The 13,668-nt window shown below is 40.9% G+C and overlaps 1 protein-coding gene across 3 annotated transcripts in view; it reads right to left on the bottom strand.

The window, feature by feature from the left end:
* The window catches only part of LOC137524653 (myosin-11), a 162,134-nt gene that overhangs the window by 132,200 nt on the left and 16,266 nt on the right, over positions 1 to 13,668 (bottom strand). For all 3 annotated transcript variants that reach the window (XM_068244767.1, XM_068244768.1, XM_068244769.1), the window contains exon 3: positions 320 to 476. In XM_068244767.1, the coding sequence (XP_068100868.1) occupies positions 320 to 476 (157 nt within the window). The remainder of the gene's footprint in view (positions 1 to 319; positions 477 to 13,668) is intronic.

The following is a 13,668-nucleotide window of genomic DNA, read 5'->3' as shown; positions in this document are numbered from 1 at the left end:
GGCAGAAGGACTGCTATGCATGTGGCTGTCTCTGCAGATCCTTCTGAGGTAGTGAATTTAATTCAGCATTTGAAGAATCCCTTGAGATTGACAGATCTGAAATGAGGTGACTGCAGTCTTACCAAGAAGCGTGGACTATCACTTTACACAGTATATCTAAAAATGTACAGAACTACAGGGCCTTTGATAACCGTAGTAAAATATTGATGTGAACCACATTTAGAATGTCATTAGCGCCGGTTATTCCCGATATATTTCACACGGTAATCAGTGTGCGCCGCATGCCATTATAACGAGGATGTGCTCGGAAGCAGCTTACCTTGCAGCATACTCCTGTATGCAGTGTCGGCTATGGCATAGATGTGAGGGGGCATTTCATGTCTCTTCTTCCCTTTGTACATATCAATGATCTTCTCAGAATAGATAGGAAGGAATTTGTAAGGGTTCACCACGACACAGAACAGGCCAGAATATGTCTGTAAAGCACAAATATTCAGTAAATGGTGTGGCCATGAAAACCTATACAACTTTTCACAGAGGAAAATAATGCACACAAACACTACTCAGATAATCATATACAGTAAATAGGAAAAGTGATCCAATAATCCACAGCTTCTCACAGAAAGACTCAGATACATTACACATTTTGATTTTTTAACACAATTTTTCTTTACTTTACTTCATTCATTCAATCTGTGCCAGGCTTAGGAGTTTTGGATCATTCTTCATATGCTGCCAATGTCCTAATCTTCAGTGGTTTAGCTTTATAGCTTTGATTATTAAAGGATTAGCTGACTGTATAGATGTTTATTATGTAGCAATCATTTCAGCAAATACCCTTGGCAGACCTAACGAAATGATGCACTAGTTTTGCCCTGGTTAGAAGATAAGCACTATTATTATTATAGATTTATAAAGCGCCTATATATTCAGTGGATCTGTACAAAATAAGAAACACATGTGGGGTACATAATAATACAGATGGTGGCATACACCAATATACAAAATAAAAAAATTGGTACAAAATACAGAATTGGTGAATACAGTGACAAAAGTAACATGATAATTAAAATGTATAACAAATTCCAAGACACAAAAGCGTGAGAGAGCCCTGCCCTTGCGAGCTTACTATCTAAAAGAATGGAGGGGGGAGGACAAGAGGTGGGATATTATACAATATTCATACCTAAAGGCAGTATGTTTTTAGGTTGTCTAGTAAGCAGTACAACTTGGCCGGAGATCAAATGGGTAATGGCCTAAGATAAAGCATATGCTTGTCGATAAAAGTGGGTTTTGAGGGAGCGTTTAACGATATATCAAAGGTTGGAGAGTGACTGATGTGTTGTGGAAGAGGATTCCAGAGGAAGGGTGAAGCATGTGAGAAATCTTGCATACGTAATTGTGAGGAGGAGGTACAAGAGGAGGACAAAAGAAGGTCATGTGCATATTTGAATTTGTGGTTGGGTTTGTATCTGAAAACTAATGAGGAGATGTACAGGGGAGAGATTGTAGAAAGCTTTGTTGGTTAGGGTTTGAAATGGATCCTCTCATTAACTGTCAGCCAATGAAGAGCCTGACAGAGAGGAGCAGCAGAGGAAGAGCGAGAAGAAAGATGAATCGTTGAACAGCCGAGTACAGTACGGATTGGAGAAGTGACAGTCTGTTAGTTGGTAGTGTACAAAGCAATATATTACAATAGTACAAGCAAGATATTATAGAAGCATGTAATAACATTTTAGTTGTGTCCTGAGTGAGAAAAGTTCAGATACATGTTTTTGAGTTGGTACAGGTACAGGAGCTGGTTAGGGAGTGAATGTGAGGAATAAATAGGAGAGAGGAGTCAAATATTACCACTAAGCACTGTGCTTTGGAAACTGAAGTTATAGGGGTGTTATTAACATGTATTGTTATATCAGGCAGAGCAGAGAGGCGTACAGAGATGGGGGGAAATTATTAGTTCTGTTTTACTCATACACTATCTATTAACACAGCAAATACACACCAGCCTTTCTAAAGAGGTATTCTGATCTGGACTGTATTTAACATTGGGTAGCTGCATCTAACATTAAACATGGAGTTTTATTTTTGTTTGTTTTAATCTGTTCCTACTTTTCGATATTTGCTCTAAAATGGAAGTCCCGAGGTAGACCTACAGGGAATGGGTGCAAGATGCTGCGTGGATGTACCAGCCCCAACTGTCCTGATTACCTTACTGCTGCTATCTTCACTGCTATCTACATCCCTATCCACTGTTAACATCTAAAGTCTTACTCCTACACTGAGGGTAGTGTCCACAATTAATAAAGGTGCTCCAGGTAGACTGACCCTGGATTGCCTGTGATCAGAACTGTTTATTACCGACATAAGCAGAGCCTGGGGCCCCTCCTCTTCCTGGCCCCAAAGAATTAACATAAATGGTTTGGTGAACCCGGCTTTTGTGTTTATTTTTCTAGAAGCAGAGAGATGTGTCTAATAGTGGTCAAATGATCCCAGCATGGTGCTTGCTTCTCTCAAATATTTGGAACTGCTCAGTGACCTGAAAGGGTATCTGGTCATATAGTCATAATCTAAGTGGCTTATCATGAGGAAAAAGTAAAGCATGTTACACACCTTCAATTTTGATTGACCAATTTTGCCCCTTGTATGTAGTTTGAGGGTTGACAGATTTTCTTTAATATGAGCAGATTCTGTAGGTACGCTCTCAAACGACATGGAGGTGGTACAATTGGTCAATCATTGGCCAATCAAAATTGAATGATCGGGCAAATGTTTCTAACCTGCACAGTCATTTAGCAGGAATGCCCACAAACCTAATTGGGTTAATAACAGTTCCATTGAGCAACTTTTTGGGCACCTTCATTGTCCGAGCAAACAAGTGCTGCAATAAAGTTTTACTTTAGTGTCCAAGCTAAAAACCTATTAGTACGCAATTTAAAAAAAAACAAAAACACAGAAAATATGACCACAAGAATTCAAGTTTTACAAAGGCTTACATTTTCTGTTAAACTGTAAAATAAAACATTTACATATTTATCTTTTAAATTCTTACAAGTTTAATAAATTCTTAACTATTAGCATAGTATTTATTCCCTGTTCTGGCACCTGGAAGATTGCTTTCCATGAGGGTAACGGGATCACTATTTGCACGGCCTTATAAGGAGAACAAGGATGGCCTTGTTTAAAGAGCTGGTATGTATGGTTTGCTTGGTATTTGAAAACAGAAAGAACATAAATGGGAATATGTTTGTTGCAGACAGGACAACTGCCTTGCTGTATGAAGCAGGTACTTGTATTTAATGCCATTATCCCAGCAGGACAAGGCCAGCTATACTATTCCAGATGTAGCTGAATTGCTGCTCCAGTGATGCAACACCACTCTAGCGACAATTCCCATAAAGCTGAATGATCAATAAATATGACTTAGATCATTGAAATGCAAGCAATTTTATCCTTCAATGTTATTAAAACTGATCTTTCTATTAATTTTTCCAAGATATGCTTATTTGGAAGCACAGCAACAATACAATGTTTAATGAAAGACACACCCAGTTGACATAGTCTGAGCTGTCCATCTGGAGACTCACTCACCGCTCCTCTTCAGGTAGACATTCGGTTCACCTGTTTGCCACAGCGGTTGTTCTACGTCTCTCTACACAACCGACATAGGCAAGAGCATGACGTGTTTGCTATAATAATTTTTAATATACATCACTGCCCTTTAGGAAATGTGTTACTTTAGTCATAGGAGTAGGACAGAACAAGTTCCTCTTATACCACACTGAAAGCTGGTTGTTGTGACATGAAATGTTTTAAATAAGATCTTGCAATTGCAATCTACAAATGTCCCACACAATTACTTTGCCAATATGTCTGATCCCAACAATTCATTACAGGCAGCAGTTGAATGACATGATCCGGAGGACACCCCTCTAGCTTTAACTCATCTAGTTGTAAACACAAGTCCCCTGTGAAGGGGAATAGGCTTATTTTCTCTTCCCCTTGTCTCCCTAGGAATGCCCACACAGAAGGATTGATATAGTATGGTGGCTAGTGGCATTTCTTGTACTACACAGTGTATTGGGGGCATCTTGGAGTGTGGCAGTGTGTACGGCAACAATTAAGTCACTTCCCTTATTAGTCACTATATTGAGTAAAACATAATTTGAGATTTAATGCTATTGGAAAAAAACAAAAAAACAAAAAACGATTTACCTAATAAAGTAATCTTGTAGATTGTCAATGTATTCACTTCTGCCATCAGAAAGACAGGCTTACATACAGTAGAATCAGAAGAGTTATCTCAGTACATAAGTGAAGATTATTGTATACCCTCACTCAGAAAAGATGCTGCTGCAGGTCTTAAAAAAATCTGCAGATGCACTTATGCCTAAGAAGATGTCACTTTACCAATACAGATCAAGATTGGTAAAGCTATGATCTTCCAATAAGTAAAATATGGTTGTGCAAGTTGGACTATAAATAAGGCTATGCTTAGAAAAAATCCTTTTGAATTGTGGGCGTGGAGAAAACTACTTGGACTGCCAGAAGGTCTAACCAGAAATAATGCCAGAGTGTTCAGTAGAAGGGCTGATACGACTATTAAAACTCAAATACTTTGGTCACATAATGAGAAGACCACATTCTTTGGAGACATTCTTGATGCGTGGGAAAAATTAAGAGCAAAAGAAGAAGAGGACGGCAGAGGCTAAGATGGATAGACAGTATATGTGAAGGTATGAACGCCTCTGGCGTGCAAAAGTACATATGGTGAGGAAGAGTCAAAGTCAACTAAACAAATGAGGATAAATAATATATGTTTTGTATAGATACTATATGTATAGTGAGTGATTTGATTAGCTCTACCTACTGCTGTGAAATGACACATTAGTGTGTGACAAGTACATACGGTAACTGTGATTTTAAGAAGCCAATCCTGTAGTTTGCAAAGATTGATCTAAAATAATCCTCTGTTTGAACAGCTTCCAACTCATGCTCAGGATAAGGCATTTGCTAACATAACCTGAATGGTTCTGAAAAGTTGTGGTTACACTAAGCTTTCCTACAACATGTAATAATGAAGTGGATGAAGTACTGATAAGAAAGGGGATTATGATAACAGTTTGCAATAACCGTATACACTTATGCTCTCAAGTTTTGTACACCAAAAAATTGCTTCAAAAGATGTGTGTTGGCGTATCTGCAAGTGAAGTCCTGAGATTGGCTTATCAGTGTGGTGTGTCACATGATGTCTAATAAGATTATATGATGCCTGATATGTTTATATGAAGCCTCACGTGTTGGTAATATGATGTGTCATATGTTGTTTTGTATGATCTCTCATATCTTCTTTTATAGGATGTCTGAAATGTAGTTCAATATTATGTCCCGCATTTTGTTTCATATTATGTGATATGATGTTTTGTATGATTTCACTTATGTTGTTTCATGTGATGTGTGATATGTTGTCTTATATAGTGTCACATATGAGTCATGTGATGATTGATATGCTGCTAAAAGTACAGGTTGACTTGAGTTGAGTAATATAGTTATGTGTCTTTTAAAAACTCCTTTTCACCTTATATGCTGGTAATGCTCTGTTTATGGGCTTTTGATTGAAAAGTTACCATAAAGGGGTGTGGGAGGGGTTGGACTGGGGAGTTTATCTGGGGGTCATGCTATTTTTTATGAAAATGTGAGGGGATGTGCAGTGACTGGATAGTGTACTGGTTAAGGGCCCTGCCTCTGAAAGCTATTCAGTTAGAAGACATTGGGCAAGACTTCCTAACACTGCTACTGCCTATGGAGCACGTCCTAGTGGCTGCAGCTCTGGCTCTTGGAGTCCACCAGGAGAAAAGCACAATATAAAAGTTCTGTGTCTTGTGTTGGGCTCAGTGCAGTTTGTAGACATTAAGTCATTTGAAACAATCCCTGTCACATCTAGTAAGAAGTGCAGTCAGTATGAATTCCCCCGCCCTCCAGCAAGCCAGTATCTGCTCCCCTTGATCAGCCCGCTCTTCTTTGTAAGTAGTGTGGCCAGATCCCTCCCCCCATGCTCAGGGGATAAAAGCCCCCCCCCCCCCCCCCCCCCAATCTCAAAGGCAGAGTATGCATCTGAGCACAAATATCCTCTGTGTTCTTCACTGCAGCATCACTGTGCAGAAGTATCCCCCTGTAGGCTCTCTCATGCGACATTGGGAGCTTACAGAGAGATGCTGCTGCTGCATGGTGATAGGCTACAGTTCGGAAGAGAAGACCCAGTGCTGGACTAGGTATTTGTGCTCCGCTTCACTCACTGCCAGATTAGGCCAGTAGCTGGAACCGCCCCCTGGATTTTTCCACCTGGATCATATCATTTACATTGGATCAAGGTAGGAAAAGTCCTGCATGGGGTTATTTGCAGGCTAGCTTACCCATAAGTATATATTCCACTAATACTAGAAAGCATCTAGAACACTCAATATTTGCTAAACTCATCATACTTGAAGTAAATTCTTGAAATATTGCCCACTTCAAAATAAGCAAGACCAATATAAAGGGACTGTTGTGTTTTTTCACATATTGTGGTTAACTGCAGAACGTTCACCACAGTTTCATTATATACAAAGGAATTAGTGTTCACATTTCAGACACCATTTGCTATTATCTTAAGAAATCTTGAGGTGGGAATAGGCCTAGAACTTTTTCCAGCACTTGGAGTTCACGCCACAGTAACATCTCTTTCACATTAAAACTGGCAAAGCATTTGATAATATCTGAGATGAGTACCCTGCTTAGTTTTACTGACAGAAAGGGGTAGCAAAGGGTCATTGACTATCATCAAAGTTCCTGACTAATGTTGCGTAAAACAGCACTGTCAGCTTTAGAAAAGTGCCAATGCACCTGACCAGGGAACCAGCTAATCTTTTTATTTAACCTTTAGAAAAAAAGGATAAAATTATCTTGTGAACAAGGAAAGTGCTTTTGACCCTTCACCAATTAAATAAATGCTGTAACCACTGTTAAAGGCACAAGTCCACACTTAAAGTGAACCAGAGACTTAGCACCCTCAAAACTTACCCTGCTCTCTGTTTCATTCTTCACTGCTCAGCCTGCTTGTTATCACTCAGCCATAATGAAATCCCTGACTGAGCATTCAGTCTGGCTTTGCTCAGGAATCATTATAGTGGAGTCTGTCTTCTCTGATGTTTTTTCAAGCCCAAGCCTGCCCCCTTCTGGCTCTGCTATAATGACTCAGCTATAATGATTCCTGAGCAAATGAGCATTCAGTTTGGCTTTGCTCAGGAATTTGCTCAGGAATCATTATAGCTGAGTCGTTATAGCAAAGCCAGAAGGGGGCAGGCTTGGGCTTGAAAAGACATCAGAGAAGACAGACTCAGCTATAATGATTACTAAGCAAAGCCAAACTGAATGCTCATTTACTCAGGAATCATTATAGCTGAGTCATTATAGCAGAGCCAAAATGGGGCAGGCTTGGGCTTGAAAAGACATCAGAGAAGACAGACTCAGCTATAATGATTCCTGAGCAAAGCCAGACTGAATTCTCAGTCGGGGATTTTATCAGGGCTGATAAGAAGCAAGCTGAACAATGAAGAATGAAACGGAGAGCAGGGTATGTGTTTTTTCTAATGCTCCCACTGATATATATGGTAGAATACATGAGGGTGCTTCGTCTCTGGTTCACTTTAAGGAACACAGACTTACCTTTCATCTCCAGATTACCTCAGAACACCTTCCTAAAATTCCTATAAGGCTCCTTTCACACTTCATGTGACTTGGCCAACTGGCCAATTATTCGCCAATCAATACGGAATGTGTGTGTATGTACCCGATAGCCTGGTACACACATGCAATTTTGATTGGCTAATGACTGGTCAATTTTACCACCTCCATGTAGTATGAAAGCCAACAGATTGTGTGGGTAAGCTTTTAAATTACATGAAAATGGTAAAATCGGCCAACTATTTTCCTATCAAAATTGTATGTGTGTACCAGACTCTTTCCCTTTTATCCAACTCTCTCTCTCTTTCTCTACCATCCTTGCTCTCCTTCACTTGTGAACACTCTTGCATTGAAGATCTAGGTACCACAAGTTACACTATTAGCGCGACCCACGGGACTCGAGTAGCACAACCGTTGCTACAGTAATGCACATTACTAACAAGCGTTACTGTTAGTAACCCTCGTTACCATAGCAATGGTCACTGTACTCAAGTACCGCAGGTTGTACTAATTGTGTAACTCACAATACTTTCTGCTGGAAGTAAGGGTAATATTGTCCTGGGCTGTCTGTGGGTGGCAGTATTGCTGCCATTTTGTGCATTAGGCCCAGGCTATGTAAACAGACATATAATGAAAAAAAACAATACTCTGCAACATCATTATTATTACTGTTTTTGGGAAATTTTAGATACAAGTGCCACAGAAGATGCTAGTGCTATCTAAATTCAACACAATAATAATATGTACTTAAAGAGGAACTCCAGTGAAAATAATGTAGTAAAAAAAAGTGCTTCATTTTTTACCATAATTATGTATAAATGATTTAGTCAGTGTTTGCTCATTGTAAAATCTTTCCTCTCCCCGATTTACATTCTGACATTTATTACATGGTGACATTTTTACTGTGGGCAGGTTATGTAGCTGCTCCTAGCTGTTTTGGCTGTTACAGACAGCTGTAAACAGCCATTTCCTGTCTGTGAACATTGTTACATTGTGGCAGTTTGCCCAGAGTACCTCGGTACTCAGAGCTTCTTGTGGGAGGGATTTCAGCACAAAGTCAGTCATACAGCGCCCTCTAATGGTCTGTTTGTGAAAAGCATTATATTTTTCATGTAAAAGAGGGTATCAGCTACTGATTGGGATAAAGTTCAATTCTAGGTTGGAGTTTCTCTTTAAAGTTTTGTTAAAAACATTGATATGTCATATTATATTGATACACAAGATATTTTGTAAATGAATGCTGTTAAAAAATGTTGTTGTTTTTTTAATTTCAATTAAATTCAATTATTTAGTAAATTTAATTCAATTCTAAATTTATTTTTTTCATTTGTATCTACTGTTGTATTTTCACACTATAATCTCAAAGTAAAAAAAATGCATCATAACTGTATATGGCAAAACAGCATTATCACATCCATCTAAATGATAGCCGCAGGCCTATCAGCGGGTGATTCCTTGTGTATGACTAATTCTGTAACTTACATTCCAAATGTTCATTTAGCTTTAAATCATAGCATTTATATATAAAGCTATCGTGGAATCAAAGAAACCATTTACTGTCAGGCCACAAAACAGACCACCAACTTGAAAGGCCAAAGTATAAACAATGTAAAAGTCTGGATGTTACTGGTTACTGAGTTGTGTTTGATGACACAAATATTTATATGATTAGTAAAGTGTTTATAATAATGTGTGTCATTCTTTCAGTCCAGGAACATGCTTTTCAAGAGCAGAACTGAGGCAGCTGTCATGGCATGCGGATCTATCATACACAACGCTACAGAAAACAACTGAAATAAGAAAGTCTAATCTGAAATGTTAGACTATTTTTGAATTTGTGTTTAAAAACCTTTATCCAAAGCCACGCCCCACCTACAAATTTTCTTTCTCTACCATCCCTTAATAATGTAATGCAATATGCTCAAAAAGTATTATTTTAATCCCTAAATTCCTTAGCCTTATGCACATGACTTGTACTGCTGCTGTTCAGTCTTCTTTGGCTTCTTGGAAGAGGTGCATCACCTTCTTAGAGGGCCTGAATGGTTTCCACTCACCACGCCTTTCTTTCAAGACTTCAGAGGGGGTGTCGTTAGGATGCTACTCAACAAGGGGGAGGGGGGGCTAAACCAATAGAAGGGGTGTGGTTCCGATGACAGGCTCACAGACGAAGCAGGTTTGGGCGCGCTTACTGCTGCACTGTGTTTAACCTGGGTGCCGACATAGACGTAATGTTAATACATCTATACCGGAGCAGTGGGATTTCAAGTGTAATTCGGTGGTCAGCGATCGACCCTCTGAGTTGCTATGACTCATTCGGCTCACCATGCATCCAACTGACCAGGCAGTGAGGACATACACACTCACTCCCAGTGTATGCTGGAAGGAAGCATACCAGCCAACTTAAAGGACAACTGAAGTGAGAAGGATATGGAGGCTGCCATAATGTTTTCCTTTTAAACAATACAAGTTGCCTGGAAGCCCTACTGATCTATTTGGCAGCAGAAGTGTCTGAATAACAACCGAAACAAGCATGCAGCCAATCTTGTCAGATCTGACAATAATGTCAGAAACACCTGATCTGCATATGCTTATTCAGGGTCTATGGCTAAATGCATTAGGGGCAGAGGATCAGCAGGACAGCCAGGCAACTACTATTGCTTAAAAGGAAATAAATATGGCAGCCTCCATATACCTCTCGCTTCAGTTGTCCTTTAAAAACTAAAGAGCCTTGTAGATCATGCACTGCAGAAAGCTAAAAGGTATTTACTTATTTATTTTTTATTATATGGTGTTATTTATTGGGGTGAGCTGGGCAGTGGAGGCAAAATGTAAATCAAGTTGGGATTAATAAAATGCAGAGATTAAGATGATGAGCATGACTAAATATTGTGTAGAGTATAACTAGCATCAAGTAAAGAAAGCAGCCCAGCAGGGCCTGAGCTACCATAGGAAAAAATAGGCAGTTGCCCCAGGGCCCCAGAGCCTGTAGGGGCCCCCAAGTTGTCCCTCCCCCATCTGAACTGTTGCCCCCCAGGGACACTGCAGAGTCTGTTAAGTTGGGGGATGATTGGGGGAGAGTCAGCAGCCAGCTCAGGGGCCCAGGAGGGAAATTTGCCTGCAACAAAGGGCCTCTGATGACGCTTTTTGGTCAGGGTGGTGTCTGTTGGGGGGCCCCCAGGCTAATCTTGCCCTAGGGCCCCATTGTTACTTGAACCAGCCCTGCAGCCCAGCATATATAAGAATCACAATAGTCACATGTATAAAGTTGCATCTCTTAAAATCACACTAATGTGCAAATACTGAACACAGGATTGTTAGGCAACGTCTGAATTTTTATTACATTCATTGTACTGCAGGATGGTGAGTGGAGGATTACCATGTAGACAAAGGCTAAAGCCCAGTACATATGTATCTTCTATGGGGAGGTGAGTACCTCTTTCCCTAATTTTAATTTGAACGATTTCTCCTTTTGGCGCCTCCGTGTTTCTGATACAAACACATACGTACTAGGGATAGGGACTCGACCCCTGACATGACATTGCCGGGCCGACACTGTACAGAGGCGTCGCTAGCCTGTAGTCTTTTACTATGCGGGCGGAGCTGCATAGGAGTGATGTTATGTAGCAGGTGAGTGGGTAGGGAGAACCATGCTCTCAGCTGGCACTCGGCCAAATCAGTCTGCCAGGCTGTCAAGGGGCACTGAGGGCACCGTACATGGGATTCTTGCAGGAGGCAGTGGTTTCATCTAGCTTGTGTCACACAAGAGACTTAGTTGCTGCTACTAGTCGCAACAACAAAGATGCTAAGAACCTGATACTAATGTTATCCAGTGGGGTTGCTAGAAGCTATGGGACATGACAGCAACTAGCGCTTCTGCTCTGGCGTGTCATAGTTCTTTGCAATTTCATTGAATAACAATAATGGCAGCTGCTTAGCATCCTAGTAGCAACAACTAAGTCTACATTGTGATACAACCATTAGTGACAATGGATGATGGCGTAAGGAAAGGACCACTATTACAAAAAAATGTAAAATAAATGTTAACACAAACCTATAAGACATACATTTCTCCCAGAGTACTTTATTTTGGCAGTTGGGCTTAACAACCGCCGTTCAGTAAATGTGTTTGAAAATAAAGAAAAAATCTGAGGATCCCCCATAAGGAGATGAATTTGTCAAAAATCAGTCAGATTTGCTGATTTTTACAACTTACTGTACTAACAGAGATTTAGAAATGTATGATATATATGAATGTATAAAAACAGCAGCAAACATGGACCATTTATATACAGTATATCACAATATGGATACAATTTATATAACAGTGTCATTTTAATAGATTCTATTTTTAAGCATTGCTTCTACTGTCAGGCCTGGTTCACACTGGCATAAAAACAGTCCATTTAGCGGACCTTACCGCAACAGATCTTAACTGATGTAAAAGGATCCTATGTTAACCAATGTATCCATTCACATTGCTCAGTTCAAACTAATCCACTTGGCATGTCCTGATAAGTGGACTGCAAGTTAGGGGAAGCATTGATTTTTCTCAGACAACTGAGTCCAACGGAACTGAAACGGAGGCTGAAGCAGTGGGAGCCAATTACAAAACTGATGTTTTCAACACACTGGATATAAAAACGGAACTCTCTAGCCACTTCCTGTCAACTCTCTATGGTACAGACAGTACACGATCAGACAAGACTGCTTTTGTCAATAAGAAATAGACAATAATGGCCTCAATTCACTAAGATCATGCTGGAGAAAATAAGGCAAGAGAAAACTTGCCACGCAGAGTGAGAGAGTTATCTTACCTCTTCATTCCTTAAGTTACCTCCTCTGTAGTTAAGTTACCTCCTCTGTAGTTTGGTTACCTCCTCTGTGGTTACTTTCACACGCAGTTAATTAACCTCTTGAGGACTGCAATGCTAAACCCCTTAGTGACCAGGCCTTTTTTAGTAAAATGTTCCACTGCAGCTTTAAGGCTAAGCTGCAGGGCCGCACAACACAGCAGACAAGTGATTCCCCCCCCCCCCCCCCTTTTCTCCCCACCAACAGAGCTCTCTTTTGGTGGGGTCTGATCGGCCTCAGATTGTTTATTTTATTTTTTTACAAATATTTTTGTTCCTGTTTTTATTTTAAAAAAGTATGTTTCTTTAAATATATTCCCTCCCTCCCTCCCCACAGCCAGCCAATTATGGCGATCAGCTGTCATAGGCTTCTGCTTATGAGAGCCGATCGCTCTCCAGTGTCCCAGGGGGACAGCTGTGTCACACGGCTGTCCCCAGTACAGCGCTGCTGCCGATCGCAGCGCTGTACATGTAAATAGACGATGATCACGCTGTCTAACAGTCTCCTGAGCGGCAATAGCCGCTCAGAGACTGAAGGCGGGGCGGAGCACGCGATCTCCTGCATTAGCTGGCCCCGGACTTTACGCCAATCGGTGTTAGGCGGTCCTGGGCCCGTCGGCGTGACGCGGTCGGGAAGAGGTTAACAGCCTGTCTTTAACTTCTGGAGTTATATTAAGGATTGAAGAGTTAATTTAAAGACAGAAGAGTTAACTTTAGGTTGGCCTGAGGTAAAATGTTTCCTGAATACTACATGTCTCATCACCATGGTGATAACTATAGAAACATTATTAAAGACAGGAGATAAGCTTAGTGAATTGAGGCCATTCTCTGTCATGATGTCCCTTTCAGACCCGTTTCTAGGGCCGTGCGGCCCGTGCCGCCGCCCTGGGCGCCGAAGGACTGTGGGCGCTGTAATGGAGGGGGGAGCCGCAGCCGCGGGGAGGGCAGCCCGACCTCTCCCTCCCTTCCTCTCCGCGGGCCGCCCTCCGTGCTCCCCCCTCTGAATGTACCTGCAGGGAAGCGCTGTGTAGGGGGGGGGGGGAAACTCACCTCCCTGGTTCCAATCGCCGCCTGTCTCCGTCTTCTCTTCATAGCCACT

Source organism: Hyperolius riggenbachi, chromosome 7 (assembly GCF_040937935.1).
Source record: "Hyperolius riggenbachi isolate aHypRig1 chromosome 7, aHypRig1.pri, whole genome shotgun sequence".
Lineage (NCBI taxonomy): Eukaryota > Metazoa > Chordata > Amphibia > Anura > Hyperoliidae > Hyperolius > Hyperolius riggenbachi.
The sequence above is the reverse complement of the archived record's forward strand: the minus strand, read 5'-3'. Positions and strand labels throughout refer to the sequence as shown.